General features: G+C 39.2%; 1 protein-coding gene across 1 annotated transcript in view; it reads right to left on the bottom strand.

The window, feature by feature from the left end:
* The window catches only part of POLA1 (DNA polymerase alpha 1, catalytic subunit), a 319,152-nt gene that overhangs the window by 245,731 nt on the left and 52,112 nt on the right, over positions 1-21,309 (bottom strand). The window contains 2 exon segments of the mRNA XM_033195650.1: positions 17,983-18,105; positions 18,516-18,665. Coding sequence (XP_033051541.1) covers positions 17,983-18,105; positions 18,516-18,665 — 273 coding nt within the window.

Raw genomic sequence — 21,309 nt, 5'->3', positions numbered from 1 at the left:
AGTATTTAACTATAGCTACATTTTTTCCTCCAATAGCTATCTTCAAATATAATTACAGTGATTCAATTTATCAGCAAATGGCTTACACAGGCTACCAGCGGATAAAATGAGATGCCCTGTACTAGAATAGAGGTCCAAAGTGTGATTACAGCAGCAATCTCCATTTTAAGAAATCCATTTGCTCCCGTGAATTGGTCTTTCCTCTCTACATGTGAATTCAGTAGGTGAACATCAAGTAGTTAAATCTGAAGTCTATGATGGTAAGGAAAACATTGAACAGCTTCAAAAACAAACAGAAAACACAGAACACATGCACTGATTCAGTGAATTCTAATAAAAAGGAGGATTTTTAAAAACCGATTGATTTAAACAGCCCAATTTCTTCTCATGCTTTTTAATCTATGATCTATATCTCCTACATCTACCACAAATCCTATTCCGAAAATAAGTGTCAACAGATGGACAGTAATTTTCTAAATCTCACATGAATAATTTTAGAAAATAAACACAAAATCCTCCCATCCCCTTCCAAAATCCTATAATAATAAGGCAATGATACAGATGTGGACGGAGCCCACAGTTGATAAATCCAGCTCCTTTAATAACCAAAACTAGTACATGTAGTTCCTTGTCATCCACCATCTCCAAATTTTGAGATTTTGGTTTGTGTAAACCAAAACAAATTATTTACAGCTTTTTTTCCCCAGCTCCTTTCCATGCCAGGTTTACCTAATCACCTACAATCACTATCCATAGAATTGGGCAACTCACTTCATCAGTCTTCACCTTTCTTCAGAAATCTGAAAACCAAAGCTCAAAAACCAAAGGAATGAACTACACAAAACAGATGGAAAGCAGGTAGCTGAATTAATTCAACAAATACCAACGAAGCACCTACTATGTGCCAAGGTCTATGCTAGGGGCTATGTTTGCAGGAGTGAGTTAAACACACTGCCTACCCCAATGGAGCTCACAGTTGAATAAGGAAGATGCATATAAACAAGCAAACACATAAGTCAGTGATTACAAAATAATGAGTGCCAAAATGGGAATGAAACAGGGTGCTGAGCTAGAAAAGATCATGACAGAGAAACTCTTGCACCTGTGTACAAATAGACAAGTAGAGGAATGCTTACTTTTCATAACAGTGAAATACGACAATGTAAATGACCATCGCTTGAGAAAGGGAAAAATACATTGTAGGATATTTATATGATGGAATACTATACAACAGTTCAAATAAACGATCAGATATGTACATATCAACATGGATATCACTGAAAAATATAATGTTGAGTGAAAAAAGTTACAAACTGAAAAATGATAAAATACCATCCACATAAATTAAGTGGGCACATTCATAGGTAACAAAACCATGGAAAAAGGAAAGATACATATCAGCTTCATAACAGTTGCCTCTGGAGAGGAAAGGAGGAAACTGGGGAAGGGCACACATAACTAATCTCAACTTACTTAAAAGAAAATCTGAAATAATTGTGACAAAATCTTAACATGCATTAATTCTGGAAAATTGGCACATGGGTATACCTGACCCTATAAAATTAGTGAGAAAAAAATTTTTATGTAAAAATGAGAGATGGTGGTGTGCTGGATGGATCTATTTAGAAAGAGTAGTCAGGAAAGGTCTCATCAAGAAGGTGGCATGAGACCAGGCGCGGTGGCTCACGCCTGTAATTCCAGCACTCTGGGAGGCCAAGGCAGGTGGATCACCTGAGGTCAGGAGTTCGAGACCAGCCTGACCAACCATGGCGAAACCCTGTCTCTACAAAAAATACAAAAATTAGCTGGGTGTGGTGGGGTGTGCCTGTAATCCCCAGCTACTCAGGAGGCTGAGGCACAAGAATTGCCTGAACCTGGGAGGCGGAGGTTGCAGTGAGCCAAGATGGCACCACTGCACTCCAGCCTGGGCAACACAGCAAAACTGTTTCAAACAAAACAAAAAAACCCATACACACACAAGAAGGTGACATATAAGCTGAGAACTGAAGAGAGAAAAATAAACCCTGCACCAAGCCTGGGCAGAGGGCAGTGGGAACCAGATACACAAGGGCCCTGTGGAGGGACATAACTCGTGTGTGTGCAGAACTAAAAGAACAGGGTTGCCCATGTGGCTGGACTAAAGCAGGGGTGCAGGTGAGGGAGGAGCAGGTAGGAGGCACAAAAATGAGGTAAAAGGAGAGGTAAAGTGATCCACGTAGGACTTTGGAGTCCAAGGTAAACTGAAATAGGAAGCCAATGAAGAATCAAAGCAGGAGAATGATATGATGCAATTATACCTTAAAAATATAAGGTTGAGAATAGATTGGTCGCGGGATAAGAGTAGAAGGGAGACACCACAGGGAGGCTGATGCAGTGATCCTGGCCAGCGATGGTGGTGGTCTAAACTAATCAGAGCTGTGGCAGTGTCAATGGAGAGAAATGGATGAATCTGAATATTTTGGAAGTAACACTGGCAGGACTTACTAATAACTGCACCTTACGACTGCAGTGAGAAGAAAGTGACAGGAAAGAGCTCTTTCTTAAATAGTATAAAAATACTGTTTGCCATTTCGTACCCACTACTTTAAAGCATTCTACTACATGCTGCTGAAGGACATGAAAAAACATGCCTGGCCCCTGAATCTACTTAGTAAAACTGAGTGAACAAACTTCGTAAACTCATGAACATCAAGCTCCTAAGAAGAAACAAATGTAAACATAAGCTGAGCTCATTAAGTTGCAGAGCGAGGAAAATCAGTTTTAAACCAGTCACAAAAAGTGAGTTTTGAGGAAGACTGACAGAAATTACACTACACAGAAATTAGTGGTGTAGGTGGACAAACGCACTAAAAGCAGAAGAAATGGCAAAGTAAAAACATAAACTTGAAAAATAATTGGGCAAAGAGCATACAAACTGGCCTTTTTAGAGAAGACTGCTAAGCATTAAACAAGAGAAAAATGTAATTGGAGGTAAGAAACTCTGAGGAGAGGGCAGACAGAACAGTAGAAGGTTGTTTATTTTTTAGCTAGCATTAACTGAGTACTTATTATGTGTCAAACGCGTTTCAAGGCATTAACACACATTATCTCATTTAATTTTCCCAACAACCTCACTGGGCATTTACCATTATTAAAAATGAGGAAGCTGAGGGTCAATGAGGTTAAGTAACTAGTTAATAGAACCCAACCCAGGGAGAAGCAAAACAGGGACACAACTGTGTTTGCCTCCTCGGTCCACACACTTACCTAGTAAAGCAGTAAGCTGTAGGTAGCAGATATAACAGAACTGGGAGTCTGAGGCACCCAGGCCTAGGCCTGGATTCCAGTTCTGACACTTAGGTGAGCTGTTTTACAAGTTACTTCCTTGTGCCTCAGATTCTTCATCTATAAACTGTGGATAATTACAGTATCTTCCTACAGCAAATCAGCCTGACCACCATTACTGCACTCAAACAGCACCAACTAAAATCAAAGATCACCTCCATATCCCAAAATTCAATGGAAATTTTTCAAAACTATCATCAGTGTCTCTTCCTGACAGTTGCCTACGACTTCCCTGAAATGCTCTTCACTGGTTTCACAATACCCTGTGTTCCCACCTCTTCTTCTCTGGCTGCTCTTTCACGGTCTACTTTTTAAAACCCGTCCTCCTCTACCAAGTCATTAAATGCTGGGGTTCCTTAAGACTGAGTCCTACACCCACTTCTCTTTCCACTCTCTCCTCTATCCCAAAGTAATCTCATCCATGTCCATGGCTTCATTTAACAATGACTATAAACCAATGACTCCCCAGTTTATATCCTGCAACCTCAAAATTAACATGTCTAAGATCAAACCATTCATCTTTCCCTCCTTCTGCCGAAAACCTGGTCATCTTCCAGTGCTCTTCATCTCAGTGAAAGGTACTCCATCCATCTTCCTACACAAGTCAGCCAAGAGTTGACCTTGATACCTTCCCCATCCTAAGCCCCACGTCCAATCTACCACCCAGTTTTACTGATATTTTTTCTCTTAAATCTCTCTCATATCTGGGTCCTCCTCCCTCCACTGACTGCCATCACACCAGTCAAGCTACCACCATCACTTGCCTGGAATACTATTCTAATAATAGCCTGTTAATCAGTTTCCCCTCATCCACTCTGGCCCCTCCAACTCACTCAGGCAGAGTGATCTTCTCAAAATGGAAATGTGAGCCAATCTCCCCCAACATATAAAACCTATTAACATCTGGCCGGGTGCAGTGGCTTACACCTGTAATTCCAGCACTTTAGGAGGCCGAGGTGGGTGGATCATTTGAGGTTAGGAGTTCAAAGTCAGCCTGGCCAACATGGTGAAACCCCAAGTCTACTAAAAATACAAAATTGAGCCGGAGTGGTGGTGCACACCTGTAGTCCCAGCTACTTGGGAGGCTGAGGCAGGAAAGTCACTTGAACCCGGGAGGCAGAGATTGCAGTGAGCCAAGATCACACCACTGTACTCCAGCCTGGGAGACAGAGCAAGACTCTGTCTCGGAAAAAAAAAAAAAACAACAACAACAACTATTAACATCTGTCCCTTGGTCAACATGGCCTGCAAAGCCCATATGGTGTGACCTTGATTACCTCTCCAGCCTCGCCTCCTATCACTCTCTCTCTCCTTTCTATACTTCAGCTACCTCAGCCTTCTCAGTGTCCTGGCCACATAATGCTTCCAACCACCACAGGACCTCTGCACATGCTAGCCCTCACTCTAGAATGCTTCTTCTTCCAACTCTTTACCTAGTTAACTCCAGTCCACACTTTCTAGATCTCAGCTCAAGTACCAAAGGATCAGGAAAATTTTGACTTTTCAGTCCGGGTCAAGGGCCTTTGCTATCAAGACTCAGAAATTCATATGCCTTTTCTTAGCACTTATTTTTTTCAGAATGACAATTATTCATTGACCATTTGATTAACAGCTCTCACCTACTGGACTGAAAATTCCATGAAGACAAGGTCCTTGAATACTTAAGTTTACCACTGTCTCCCCAACACCAGCACCACGTGGCATGCCTGACACCTGCTAGGCGCTCAGAGCCTTGCATGAATGCTTCCCCTGGGTTGTTCTGAGAAACAATAGTAGATGGCTACTCTATGCAAAGGTGCTTTGTAACTGAAGCCCACTGAGCAGTAATTATCGTCATCTAGCACCCCTCTGACAAGTGAAAAACCAGAGGCAGAATGGATGACTCGCTCAAAGCCACAAAAAGTAAACAAGTGGGTGAGCACCCTTTGTGTACAGTCCAGGGCTTTCTCCAGTGAATACTCAGGCATTTTGGTAAGATTTTTGCACCTACAACAGATCTTTTCTCTTGTTTACTAGTAAGTAATCACAAGTTTAGCTTCCCAAGCTCTAGCTCTAGTTTTACTGGAATCATTACTGAAGGCTTTCCTCTCAAGCCAGTGGGTCACAAGCAATGTCATTTGTCTCCATTTCCCTCCATGTACACACTCAGCAAATATCACTCAGAGAATTCCTGGCTATAAGGCAAGAACCAGTAATTGAATTAAATATATTCAGCCACTCTAAGCCAATCTTCTGAAGACAAATTATTTTTTTCTGCCCTATCAGGACATCATTAAAGAAGAAATACCCGGATTTTTCCTGTGATTATATTATCAGCTATCCATCACATCGTGCCATGCAGTCTAACGTAAATAGAACACGCACCCTACCCTGTTGGTCAGGACTCAGAAATGTTACATGTGGCCTCAAGAACAATGTACATTATTAATAGCCCATGAGCTTATTCCTTTCTCCAAGCCACCACCCCTCAATCTTCCTCCTCCCTGCCTGCGGAAGGCACACCACCCTCCTGCACAGGGCTGAAAATGTAGTCTGTGATTAAGTTAGCAGCGATGAAAAACCCATGAAACAAATATAGCCAAGTGTCTGACACTCCAAATCATAAAAGAAACCTTACATCTTTGTTCCACTCCCATCCCCGGTCAACTCTTAGACCTAAGGCAAAATAAATAAATATATAAACAAATAAATCTCATCACTAGCCTCAAAACAGCAAATCTTCTGTCAAATGTAAAACAACAAAGCCAATAAAAACAGCTAATACAAAACCAAACCCAAGCCTATAAATAAGAATTAGTAATTAGAAGAATTCCAAAGATGACACAGAAACCATTTCCGGAAATCACTCATGCTTTGTTGCTCTTTTAAAAATGCAAGTAAAAACTCACTTTGCAGCTACATTCTATTTCATATTGCTTTTTAAAACAGAATTTTCAAAGAAATTTTTTAAATGTTGAGACTCATACATTCAAGTTTAAAAGGGATACAAGCCAATTCAACCACAAAATAAATAATAAAAAGGAAACAAGGACAGCTGCACAATCTGACGCTGGTACTAAATTTCAAAGTAGGTATAAGATCTCTAAACCATGACCACAGGGCTCAGGAATCCCTGGCTGAAAATCAAACGGCTTCTTCACACGTACACACATACATAAAACTATCTTCTCCCCGCCTTCCAAAACTCCCACAACTTACCAAACTCAGCTCACTGTAATTTAACACAGTATTTATGATCTGGCAAATGACACAGGCTCATGCTGCCCACTGAAATGATGACACACAAACAGAAGGTACTAATTCTATTAGTCTTCCCTCAGTCAGTTGGTCCTGAGCCATAACAAGCCCAATGAACTTGTTTTGTTTTTTAAATTTGACAGGGATGTGTCTTTAATGGGCCTGACCACACTGTTGTGACGGGTATGCTATTAAGCCACCATGCAGCCAAGGCTGCCAAAAGTAGGTTTTTCCAATTAGCAATAAATAGACTCAGCATGGCTAACGTAAGAAGACAGTGTGGTAACATCCTGTACACCATCAGATTCAAGCACTTGAGCATCTGATTCATTTGCGGGGTGGGAAATTTGCAATGTTGCTGAGTGCTGCCATGTCACCCATAAATCTATACCTGGGCAGATGAGGAAAGGGAAAGCCTATGAGGTCAATATTTTGGTTTTCTAGTGATCCTTTCTCTCCAATCCATCTATCTGCAATTTGTGAAAAGATGAAAAAAAAATTATATGGGAAAAAAAAGTGAAGTTATATGATTATTCTTCCCTTTCCTTAAGAAAAGCACTATCCAGGAAATTACCTACGCAGACCAACTGTAGAACCAGACAATTAAACCTTATACCAATTTCTATGCCACTGGTGAATAGTGGTTAATAACTTCACACTTTTCTTTTTATCGCTTAACAAGGAGGGAATGGCACTTTCTAAATCATTACTGCTCTGTCATCTTGGTTCATTGCCAAAGCAAGGAGCTTTAGAACACCTGTCAAATAACACGCGGCTTGTGAAAAAGAAATAGATACCAAAATAGGTTTATTTAAAATTTTCACATACGTAGAAAAGTGGAATGAATTTGGGTTAACAAAGTCACTCATTCTGGTGAGGTGTGGGGAAGAAAAAGATTTTCAGGACTCAATTTATGTGATTCTAGTCAAAGTAATGAAACTTAATTTATCTCAGCAGAGATCAGTGGTGCTGACACAAGGTCAGTCTTAACAGCATTTATCTTCTCATCCTCAGCCACATTCCCAGTGGTTTCAGTAATTAAAAAGGCAAAATTACAAGGCAAAAATACTCTGTCCCTGTCTTTTCACATAAAAGTCCCCAGGTTCCTACTACAAATGTAGGAATTATCCTTTTTCTTGTTTGAGTATCCTGGCCACTCTTATAAATTCAAAACAGGCTTAAATATCAAGACCTTCTTTAAATTAAAAAAAAAAATTCAACCAAAAAAAAAAATATATATATATATATATATACACCACTTCCCTATCTACCCATCTATAACTACAGAAACTACTAAGTGAGTGTGATCCCAGGGGTAAGGCAAATAACATCCACTATGTAGAGCACAGGGCTTAGGGCTAGGTAGAACAAAAAAACATCCGAAATGTACTCCCTGACAAACTGAAGTAGAGGTTGGAGAACAAATAATTTGAGGCTGCAGACTTTTGCTTTGTGTTAATACAAAATTTTTAAGTATTGATACTAGTTTATGCGGACCCATTTGAAAAATCTAGTAATAAGAAATCCATCATATGGGTGGAAAAAAGCACAAATTTGGATTAAGAATAAGGAAATTCTGTTTTCCTTGATGAAAGAAGCCCTGGAATTTCAAAGATTAGTATTGACTGAAGATTCAGCAAGACTGGAGAGGCCAACTCACAACCCCAGGACCATATCTTATATCTTTGATACTTAGTAGTATAATGTTTGTGTAGGAGAGGGGTGTGGGTGCCCATGCCTGGATTCCTTAAAGCGCAGGTAAAACTAAGATGTGGCAACCACTCAAAAACTTCAGCAAATGCAGAACGGGCGCAGTGGCTCACGCCTGTAATCCCAGCACTTTGGGAGGCCGAGGAGATTGAGACCATTCTGGCTAACACGGTGAAACTCCGCCTCTACTAAAAATACAAAAAAATTAGCCGGGCGTGGTGGCAGGAGCCTGTAGTCCCAGCTACTCGGGAGGCTGAGGCAGGAGAATGGTGTGAACCCGGCAGGCGGAGCTTGCAGTGAGCCGAGATGGCGCCACTGCACTCCAGCACGACAGTGCGAGTCTCCGTCTCAAAAAAAAAAGATGGGGGGGGGGAATAAACAAGAAGATACCTAAATGATCTCCTTGATGGAGCCTTCTTCTTACACTCACAGACCCCAGGCAAGATTTGACCTAGTCTTTCTCTTCCCAGCTGTCTCTTACATCAACTGGCTTGTGTCCTCCTAAACTTGTAACTTTCAATGTCCAAAAACCCAAAAGGCACACAGAGGCCAATATCCATGCAACTTGGAGATGCTAGTTTCCAACTATTAAGAAAGAAGAATAAGGTTATTCTGAATTTGTCTCAAGTCTAACATCTTAGCCATTCTGAAAGAAATACTCAGTATTTTCAAGCATATAGAGTAATTAAAATCAAGCCTAAGTATAATCCACTTACTTAGTCTCTATAAATGCAACACTGTTATAATAGAATAATATAACATATATATTACATGCTTACCATATATTTTTCATAAGTATATATTGTTTATTATAATGCAAGCATATATAAGCATGAATTATCCCATATACTTGGATTTTTATTATCACATTTCTCTCAAATTATTGAAAGTCTAAAAGCTTCCTTTTTTCATCTTATTTGAAAGTACCAACATTACTTTAATCGATTTTTGAAAGAATGCAGACAAATGGACAAGTAAACAAATTGTTCCTTAGTACATCAATATAAAAGATCTGCAGATAAAATGCCACTTACTTAACAGATAGTTGTTTCTATAGTACAGGCTGAGTATCCGAAACTCTTGGAACCACAGTGTTTGAAATTGGAATTTTGGACTATTTACACTATACTGGTCGAGCATCCCTAACTCAAAAATCTGAAATACAAAATGCTCCAATGAGCATTTCCTTTGCGTATCATGGCGGCACTTTAAAAGTTTCAGATTTTGGAGCATTTCAGATTTTTAGATTAGGGACACTCAACCTGTATTTATGGTATTGAAAAACCTAGGCTCTGAAATAACTATTAATTTGTACAAGAAGAATTTCAACTCATTCCATCTGAATTACCACAAATTCTAAATGAGTAGAATGTGAATTATAAAGCTGAATAGTATGTGTACCAGTTCTGAAGACTGCAAGGAATTTAGAATCCAAACATCCCTGAAATATGACAACAGAAACGAAATAAAAAAATTATCTGGCTTCAAATTTTATAAAGTAAGCAACTTTGAAAGTGATAGGTAATTCATGATCACTAACAAAGGATATTTCTTTTTTTAACAAACTATATCTACCAAAACATATTAAACCTTCACATTAGCCTTCAAAGAAATTCTCATATTTAAAAAAATCAAAATGTTAGTAGGTCAGCTGAAGTTAAAAGTAGTCTTAATGGTGGCTATAAAAATTCTGGAGACAGAACTCTTCCCTCCTACCACCCACACAGTTTAAATGGGTCTGGTTTGGCAAGAAAATTCTTTGCACTGCCATGTTTTAGGTGACAAAAGCATACATTTTTAAGGCTAAAGTTTCCCCTCTAGCTACATAAGAGGCCAGAAATGAAATATAAGAACCAGCGTTCTTTATCATTTTTCACATCATGGTCCCCTTTGAGTCTCTTAAATGCTATGCATCCTCTTCTCCAAAAAAGTACACATATGCACAGACACACAAAATATTACATACAACTTCAGAGGATTCACAGACCTCCCCTTTACTCTACTTGGGTTGAAGGAAGTTCTCATATGACAATCTAAGAATCAGTAAAACTTCAAATGTTGCTTTTTGTTTGTTTTGTTTTTTTTGAGATGGAGTCTCGCTCTGTTGCCCAGGCTGGTGTGCACTGGCACAGTCTCAGCTCAGTGCAACCTCCACCTCCCAGGTTCAAGCGGTTCTCCTGCCTCAGCCTCCTGAGTAGCTGAGACTACAGGCACCTGTCACTACGCCCAGGTAATTTTTTGTATTTTTAGTAGAGACGGGGTTTCACCATGTTGGCCAAGCTGATCTTGAACTCCTGACCTGAGGTGATCCGCCCGCCTCAGCCTCCCAAAACGCTGGGATTACAGGCGTGAGCCACCACACCTGGCCCAAACTTTGTATTTTTTATATGTCCAAAAGATTGTTTTCCTTCCTTACCACCTTTAGTGTAATTTCCTCTATTTTCACTGACTATGTCTGCTACTATTGGAAATATGAGTTACTCTTCTACTACTCATGACTATCTTTTAGACCATGGGTTGGCAAGTTTTTTCTGTAAAGGGCCAGATAGGACATATTTTAGACTTTGGAGTTCACTCAGTACCTGTGGCAACTACTCAACTCTACTGTTGTAGCACAAATGCAGCCATAAACAAATGGGTAGGGCTGTGTCCCAATCAAACAAACTTAATTTATAAAAACAGGCAGTTTTGAGTTGAGTTAGCCCGTGGGTCAAAGTCTGCCAACCCCTGGAATAGAGGAACAAATTCAATAACTCTACAAGGAAGCAACAGTACAATTAGATTGCTAACTTGTATCATTCCTAAAAATAATTTCTAGAAGGATTAAAGACCTAAATAAGAAAGCCAAACTTTGCAACTTTTAGAAGAAAACAAGGGAGAATGTCTACGTCACTAGAGGAGGTAAAGATTTCTTGTGGGAAAAAACCCACATAGTGTAGAGAGGAAAAATTAATATCTGGCATTAAAATTAGAAACTTCTGCATAATGAAAGACTACAAATAAAGGACAAGCCACAGACTGAAAGCAGTATCTGCAGCACAAATGACAAAACAAGGAGTAGTTTTTATAATACCTAAGAACACTAAGAGACGTACAATCCAACAAAACAGAACATCTATGTTCTATTCAGACAAGAAAGCGGAAGAGTTAATAAACACATGAAAAGCTGCCCAACTTTAAAACGTAAATTAAAATCACAATGACATACCCTTTCATACTCATGACACTAGCCAAAAAATAAAAACTCAGATAACAAGTGCTGCAAGGATGTGGAATATCAAGGATTATGCAACAACTCTAAGTATATATTAAGTTTAGAATGTCTCAACAGAGAACTAAACAAAAATTCAAAGAAGCAAAATTATATATCAAAATCATTTCCAATTCTCTTAAGATTAGCCTCTGATACTGTGACTGAGGGAGTTATGTATTGTGGCTCCAGCCAGACATACAAATTTAGCTACTTGATTTTTAAAAATGAGCTTGCTGTCATAAATTAAATGGTTGCTCTTATCAATAAAACCTCATATACTGCTGTGGATGTTGTACAAATTCCACTCCTAGAAATATACCAGAGAAACTCTCACAAACGTGGCGTTGTCTACTGCAGCACTGTTTATAACAGCAAATAATTAAGAAAAATGAAAACTTGGAACCTAAAGATATGGATTATGGGAGAATTAAAAAATGCACTGTGCTATATTTATTCATCGAAATATTATACAATAGTTAACATGAATGAATCAAATCTAAAAATGTATCAAGATGAATATACTTAAAATGTGGCATACAGAGTCGAGTGTTTCTCCTACTTTTTCAAACTGCAAAAGAATATGTATAGCATGACACATACATGGTAAAAACTTTTAACACACCACATGTATACACACATGTTGTAGAAGCAAAAAAGAACAACCCATGGGCAAGAACGACAAAACCAACTCTGGGCAAGTTACCTCCGAAAAAGAAAAAGAAATGAGAGAGGATGGGGAGGAAATGGTCTTTAGTTGTCTGTATAATATTTTATTGCTTTTAATTTTTTAAAGAAAAACTAGGCTATTAAGAAAAGAGATCACGGCAGGGTGCGGTGGCTCATGCCTGTAATCCCAGCACTTTGGGAGGCCGAGGCAGGCAGATCATCTGAGGTCAGGAGCTCAAGACCAGCCTGACCAACATGGAGAAACCCTGTCTCTACCAAAAATGCAAAATTAGCCAAGCGTGGTGGCACATGCCTATAATCCCAGCTACTTGGGAGGCCGATGCAGGAGAAACGCTTGAACCTGGGAGGTGGAGGCTGTGGTGAGCTGAGATGGTACCATTGCACTCCAGCCTAGGCAACAAGAGCAAAACTCTGCCCGCCCCCCTGAAAGAAAGAAATAAAGAGAGAGAAAGGGAGGGAGGAGAGAGGGAGGGAAGGAAGGAAGGAAGGAAGGAAGGAAGGAAGGAAGGGAGGGAGGGAGGAGGGAGGGAGGGAGGGAGGAGAGGACAGGACAGGAAGGAAGGAAAAAAGATTGCAAAAGTGAAATTTTTGCTTATTTACAGGTAAGATGAAAGACTTCTTAATATTTAATTGTAAAATTCTTCATAGTCACTCATTCTCCTTCATCACCAACACCAACAAAGGCTAGAGCCCTCTGTCCTAGTGCCATTCCCAAGCGATCCTGATAGGTGCTACCATATCACCAAGAAAATCCCAGAAAGGCTTGCCAAGATTGTAATGTTTGCATTAATGATTTGGATACACTTTTAAAATGCACAAATTCCAGCTCCAAACAAAACTAAAAACCAGGCAGTCTACGACCAACTGGCAAGCAGGCTGGCAAAGACTCATTTCAGCCTATCAGGTAGGAAAAAGAAAATGCATGGACTCTATACCTAAACATCAGAGCATACATTTTAAAATGCAATAAAAAATCCAGACCAAAAATGGTTTTCTCAAGGACATGGAAATAAGAGAGTAGAGAAATAAAACAATACTAATGTCAATAAGTAATAATTATTCCATCAAGACAAATATTCCCGTTAAACTAAAGTTATGCAATGAGTATACCTGTAAGTACATAGTTTTAAATTCCCCAATAAAGCCAGGCACAGTGGCTCACACCTATAATCCTACAGCTTTGGGAGCTAAGGTGACAGGATCTCTTGAGGCCAGGAGCTGGAGACCAGCCTGGGCAATACGGCAAGACTCCATCTCTACAAAAATAAAAATAAATATGCCAAGGATGGTGGCATATGCCTGTAGTCCTAGCTACTAGGGAGGCTCAGGCGAGAAGACTGTCTGAGTCCAGGAATTCAATGCTGCAGTGAACTATGATCATACCACTGCTCTCCAGCCTGGGCAACAAAGTGAGACCCTGTTTCTTAAAATAAAATAAAATAGGCCGGGCGCAGTGGCTCATGCCTGTAATCCCAGCACTTTGGGAGGCCGAGGTGGGTGGATCACGAGGTCAGGAGATCGAGACCATCCGGGCTAACACGGTGATATCCCATCTCTACCAAAAATACAAAAAATTAGCTGGGCGTGGTGGCGGGCGCCTGTAGTCCCAGCTACTCGGGAGGCTAAGGCAGGAGAATGGTGTGAACCCAGGAGGCGGAGCTCGCAGTGAACTGAGATCGCGCCACCGAACTCCAGCCTGGGCAACAGAGGGAGACTCTGTCTCAAAAAAACATAATAAATAAATAAAATAAAATAAAATAAAATAGATCGTAATAAAAAAATTCAAAAGGCAAAATTATATATCAAAATCCTTTCCAATTCCCTTTAGATTAGCTTCTGATACTGTGACTTAGGGAGTCATGCATCGCGTCTCCATGGCCAGAAATCAGAATTTAGCTACTTGATAAAAGAATTAATTTGCTATAAATTACCGTTCCTATCAATATAACTAACGATTAAAAAGTCATCATTATTTTAAACACTCGAGTATTACAATCCTTTGGGCCAGTTTTAGATTTTCAAAGTTCCAAAATGAATAAAAGTCTAAAATGTGGACAGATTTAACTCATTAAATTACCTTCACTATTGTTCACAGAATAAAATCCTTAATTGATTAATGATCTCAGGGTGTCTATCGCCATCTAGTGAACAATCACTTCAATTACCACGTCAACATTTGACAACTGATACCCCTTTTCCTCATGGTTTAAAAATATATGTCCACTCAGTGCTGTAGGCTTGCCCAATTTCTTTTTTATGCTTCTCTACACAAGCACTGAGAACAAACACAAATACAGATGGATTTCTATAGATTCACAGAGTACTTCTCTGAAACACTGACTTCATTACTTTTAAATAACGTACACACTGTGAGATCCCTCATACAATTCCTTACCCATTAGCTCATTCCTCTACCACCAAGCAATTCAAAATCATGGAAGAGTTTAAGTGTGAAAGATCACACCTGTGAAAACACAATATTGATGCCCATTTGACACAACTACTAGCACTTTTATTATACACCTGTTTTTAAAAGTACAATTAGTAATTACTCTGAGTATTCTAGCAGCCATAATACATTTGATTACAGAAATTATTAGGTCGCTAGAGCCAAACCTGCACGATTCCAAAAAAACTGAGCAAACCCAAAATAGACTTAAAAATAAAAAGGAAACGGAGGCTTCAAGGCCTCCCAAGGCTGTGTATTTAATCCACATCCAAATGCAAAATTTTATAATCTTTTGCAATGGCATGCTACCAGTTTCCTTCTCATTAATTTCCACTTGAACCTTAATCTAATTTATCCCACAAGGACTTTAAAAGCAATGAACTTTTAAGATCTGCAGCTTACTGTATTATTCTGCCCACTCTATCTTGTCACAAAAAATACTAGTTTAATAATTTACAAAGGTATTCCAAAATCTCAGCACACTGGCTCTCATTTTCACTTCACTCCTCCTACCTCTTTAACAATTAAAAGATGCTAACCAAGAAAGATGATCACATCTTTCCTCCATCTTACTTCCATCCACCAGTGCTAATAATTATCTCCAATACTTTAACAATCATTTTTATGTTAGGAAATAATATTTGTAAGTGACTTTGGATCTTCTTCTAGAATAAGATTTCCTGGAGAAACTGCGTAATTATTATTTCTCAGTCGCTTCATATTACTTTAAAGGCCTACTTTCCAGAGCTTTATTTATCCTTATTTGAGGGAAAAAGCAAAGGGTAAAGAGAAAAGAGGAGAGCAGAAACCAAGAATTTAAATCACATACAAGTAGTTCTAGATTTGTCTGAAATTCTTTGTTTTTTTAGTGTAGAGAACAGGTTTTTTTTTATAGTTCATTTATTAAAGATTTGTTATTATTATATTTAACAGAAAATAAAAATTGTGTTTAAACTCCCTATTAAAAATCCAGCTAAAGAAAACCATTGCCCTCAAAATACAATGGATTAGGAGAGTGGGGGAGATCACTGGACAAATTTGGGGCTTATCATTATCAACAGTGCCCTTTTAAGCTTGTGGATTTCTGAGCCAATGCAGAAAATGTAACAACAGGGATTTCCCAACAGCAAGAGGCACTCTCCAAGGGAGTAAATTGTCAACTATTGCCTCTCGTGAGAAACTAAGAGTAACCTTGATCCAATCTCAATAGTCAACCCATGTATTATCACCCAGTTGGGGCATAGTGAGTGCATTTCCTAATACAAAAATAAGATGGTATTCCATCAGAAGCCACTGGATACATGTAAAGAAATAAAATTTAAATAATTTTAAAGTAAACTTAGCTTAAGAAACTGAAAACATCCTTCCCTTCCCTCACTTCAACTAGCCCCTAAAACATCTATATCTTTCTCACATAAAAAAGGCCTGTGTCTTGAGATGGGTACCAAAAATAATGATCTTCCTGTAATAAGAGGTAGAATATAAAGCAGAAACAGTCATAAAAGACATCTTGAGATGGAAGAGACAATCCTACTGTACTAAAAGGATTTACATTCAAAATAGCCACTTGTTATACTTTATCTCTCTGAGTTTTAACTTCCTCATCTAAAAAATGAGAACATTATTATCTATTTCAAAGGATTCTTGTGTAATTTCAGTGAAATAATGCATAAGAAAGCTATCACATCACTGGTGTTCAATACATGTTTTGCCCTTCCTCACTGTGCCCTGAGCCAAATCTTTGAGATAGGGCTGCCAACGGAAGAGTGATTCTGAACATCCTGACGTTTATTTCACATACCAGTTAGATCTGCACTGTCCAACACGGTAGCCACTAGTTACATTTGTCTATTTAAGTTTAAATTCATTTTAATTATAATTAAAGCAATCTAAAAATCCAGTTCCTCCGCCAGTTGGCACTAGCCAGATACCAAGTGCTCACTGGCCACTTGTGGCTAGAGACTACAGCACCGGATAGTACAGATGGAGAACATTTTCATCATCATAAAGTTCTACTGGACAGAGCTGGTCTAAACTCTAAAGCAGGGGTCAGCAAACTTTTTCTCTAAAAAAGACCAGAGAGTAAATATATCAGGCTTTGCGGGCCATATGAGCCTCCATCTTTCCTACTCGGCTCTGCTCTCATAACACAAAAGCAGCCACAGATGATACGTAAATAAATGGGCTTAGCTCTGTTCCAACAGAATATTATTTACAAAAATAGATGGCAGACTGCATCTGGCCCAATGGCCATCATTTGCCGACCCCTGCTCTAGAGCATTCAGAGTGCAGACACCCCATTATAAGCATTTTTCCCATGACCACTACCTACCTCCTTTAGACTAAATAGTCTTAAACCCACAGACAGGTAGTTAAATGGAATTTAACATTCAGCATAACTATTCTTTTACAAATTAAGAAAAACCCACGCACATAGAGCTAAAACAGTTGAAGCTTACAGTGTTCATAAAGTGACGGTACCTAAATTCTATTGGTATCTGGACCATCTTATTAAAGCCAGTAACTCTCAATCCATAAATCCTGTCTTGACATATTCCTGGAAATTCTGGATTTATACATCCAATGGCCTCCTTATTATGCCTGGAGATCTACTACTCATGCCAAAGGCAACACACGCACGACAGAAATCTTAATCCTTCTTTCCAGTTTCCTCCATCTTAGTAAAAGGCTCTACTAGCTATCTTCCTGATTTCTACCTTTCACTCACACTCCAAGCTAATCCATCAGCCAAAAAAAAAAAAAAAAGCTGTCTTACGTCATTTAGGTCTCATTCATGTCACCTCCTCAAAGAAGCCTTCCCTGACCAATCTAAACTAGCCATCTAAACATTCTCTAGCCCAACACCCTGTTTTATCTACAGAGCATTTACTTCTATCATATTTTCTCAGCTATTTCTTACACATGTTTATTTACTTATTTACAGTCTGTTTTCCCAAACCACCCTCTCTCCACCCCACATTCCCAACCCATGTCGTCCCCACCCCCAAACCCCTCCCATTCTGGGTAGAAGGTAAGCCTCATTACAGGAATCTTTTATGTCTTGCTTGACATTCTATCCCGAGAACCTAGAACAATGCCTGGCATGTAGTAGATGTTCAATAATAAACACACACACACACACACACACGAATTAATGAATCCTTATTTAAACGCCTATTTGTCTCAAACCTGTCATCCAAAGAGAGGGGTACTGTATTTGATGCTGTATAACTAGGTAATAAACTTGACTTTCCCACACTATAACATGTATAGTTAAAAATACTCTCATATCTAGAGATGTGAATGTTATTATGCCATTTACCTCCCTTCCTTTGTATGTCACCAAGGCAGCCAGTGGTTTGGCGTAAAATCTGCTATAGGAAAATCCCAGGCAACCATACATACTGTTCGCTGTGAGCTTCAAAGCCTTCTGTCGAATGTCATACTGCAGGCCACACAGAACAAAAGACAAAACAACAACATTTACAGATGCTTAAGCATTACATTAGATGTCTTTCTAGATCTCCAATAAAAAGGGAAACCCTCAATATCCCTGAATAAAAAAGAATTAACATACTCAACCCATTCTCCTGGATCCATGATTCCCTAACCTCCTAGAAGCAGCAAGTAAACACAGACTCCAAAGCTCCCAGGAGCTAGAGGTATCTTGCTCAGATACAACCTTTGTAAACAAAGGTGGCTTCCATTCTGAGGCACTCTAGTATTTTTAAATGGTCACCTACCCACAAACTTAAAATAAGTACCTGCATTTGCCCAGCATCCTGTTTACTCATAAATAATCAAACTGTAAAAGCTGAGACTGTCACTCAAATGTTTCTTAGTGAAAAGATATACCTGAAGAATAAGGTCTGGATTTAAGTCTTGCTGTTTCATTAGCTGTTTGACTTGTTTTCTCCGTTCTACCAGTTTCCGGATCTCTCTGGGCAAAATGCCCATTTCTAAGCTTGGATCTGGCAATTCAGGGATTTGTTCTTGTTCTCCATCCTGATAAACACAACAAATTTCACACAAATCAAACTTTTGTGAAATAAATTTCTACAGTAATACTTTATAGGAGCTTTCCCCCAGGATCACATCTTGAAAAGCTATTATCTTATATAAGGTCAACAATGCATGAGTAGTATAAGAAAGAGCTGAGAGGGTTGTAGAACAGGTCACCATTGCCCTCTTCTTTCCCAATTATATTAGGCTGTCATTCCCACTATCTCCCACCCCTGTAGTTAGACACAAATTTAGATTTCATTTAAAGGGATACATTTTTACACATGCTATCTCTCTTCGACAAGACTGGAGAACAACATGTTTGGTGAAATTGTTTTTAAAATACAAACACTAACACCTCCAAGATTAAAAAAATAAAATAACCAGCAGCTAAACTACTATTTTAAATCATTTTTACTACCAAACAAAATGCTATAGAAATTGAAAACTATGGAGAATCACAGCAATATTGTAAATGCTCTAGACTAAAAATAAAAAGCTAATAAATCAGCAAATTTAAGAGTTCGGAGCAGCCAGGAGCAGTGGCTCACGTCTATAATCTCAGCACTTTGGGAGGCCGAGGCGGGTGGATCACCTCAGGTTGGGAGTTCAAGACCAGCCTGACCAACATGGAGAAACCCCATCTCTACTAAAAATACAAAATTAGTTAGGCGTGGTGGCGTATGCCTGTAATCCCAGCTACTCGGGAGGCTGAGGCAAGAGAACTGCTTGAACCTGGGAGGCGGAGGTTGCAGTGAGCCAAAATCACAACATTGCACTCCAGCCTGGGCAACAAGAGCGAAACTCCGTCTCCAAAAAAAAAAAAAAAAAGTTTGGAGCACATTTAAATAGGCCATGACATTTCTAAAAACTAATACATATATATCCCTTAACATTTATGTAGTACCTTTTACCTACAAATTGCTATGCAATCGACAGAAGAATAGCAACATTTCAGAATAGCAACATTTCAGAAAAGCAACCAGCAGTCTTCTTATATTAAAATTTACAGGAGGAAAAAGCAGGGGAAGCATTAGACCATTTTTCTCAAGCCTCCATTAATTCTATTAACAGCTACAAAGAAAAAAGCCAGGCACATTTGCCCTTTCAAAGGTTCAGAAATAAAAATAAACCTCTTGGTTTAAAGTACATCAAGTCAATGCCATTTGATAACCTAGCCTTTACAAAGCATCTGATTTTATAGAGATCAATATCTTCAAGTGAACGCTCTTACAATAGTAATAGGGACCTATTGTTTTCCAATATAACAGATGATGATAGTAAATCTATTAAAGAGATCCTGGTACACATTCCAATTTATTTACAGCAACTATGAAAGTCAGATAAAAAGTAAACTGAAAGGATGTAGATTCAGGAAATTTACAATCTACTCCTAGCTCTACAACCACTACCTGTGTGACCCTAACTGTCCTGAGGTACCATGCATGAAAATGATTCAGATCTATAAACTGCTACATGTATAGTATTTCTTAGATGACCTCTGAGGTCCCTTCCAACTCCAAAATGATTCCATCTTTTTTTTTTTTTTTGAGACGGAGTCTCGCTCTGTTGCCCACGCTGGAGTGCACTGGCGCGATCTGGGCTCACTGAAAGCTCTGCCTCCTGGGCTCATGCCATTCTCCTGCCTCAGCCTCCCAAGTAGCTGGGACTATAGGCGCCCACCACCACGCCCAGCTAATTTTTTGTATTTTTAGTAGAGACGGGGTTTCACTGTGTTAGCCAGGATGGTCTCGATCTCCTGACCACGTGATCCACCCGCCTCGGCCTCTCACAGTGCTGGGATTACAGGCGTGAGCCACCGCGCCCGGCCTCAAAATGATTCTATTATATATCCAGAATCCAAGCTGGAAAGCTCCAATAAGCAAAATGGAGGTGGGCAGAGGCTAAATAATATTAATTATCAACATGCTGGCACAGTAGCAGAGCAGAGCTCAAATATTAATTGAATGCAGTCACACTTTTTGGGGATGTCTACCCAGTATCTTCTCTGTAAAAGTATCCACTAGTCCCACAGAAAGGCCCACCCTTAGCAGCTAGATTTATACCCTGTGAACCTACTCTTGTGGTCACAGTTAACGGGGACCTGGGGCGCTCACCAACCTAGGCAAACCTATCGGATTCTCTCTTCCGGGAATATGAAACTGAGATTGAAAAACAGGTCCTAAGCTTGTGGTGAGAACTAAAGGACATATAAATTCAGGAGCTAGAGGGCAACCAAACATCTTCTACCATGTATTTAAAACAATTACAAAAAAGAAATGTGGTATATGTATATACACCTACACATACACCATGCATGCATATAAAATGGAATATTATTCAGCAACACAAACGAATAAAGTACTAGTACATTCTACAAAATGGATGAACCTTGAAAACATTATAAGTGAAATAAGCCAGATACCGAAAGGCCATATATTGTATGATTCTATTTATGAGATGTCCAGAATACACAAATCCATATAAGCAAAAAGATTAGTAGTTGCCTAGAGATGGAAGGGATAGGGGATTGAGGGAGGTGACAGCTAAAAGGTTTATTTGGGGAATAATGAAAATATCCTAAAACTGGTTGTGATGATGGCTGCAAACTCTGGGAATACACTAAAAGCCACTGAACTACACACTT

Source organism: Trachypithecus francoisi, unplaced genomic scaffold (genome assembly GCF_009764315.1).
Source record: "Trachypithecus francoisi isolate TF-2019V2 unplaced genomic scaffold, Tfra_2.0 Contig01603, whole genome shotgun sequence".
Classification (NCBI taxonomy): Eukaryota; Metazoa; Chordata; class Mammalia; order Primates; family Cercopithecidae; genus Trachypithecus; species Trachypithecus francoisi.
Note: the sequence above shows the minus strand (reverse complement) of the source record. Positions and strands in the feature narration are given on the sequence as shown.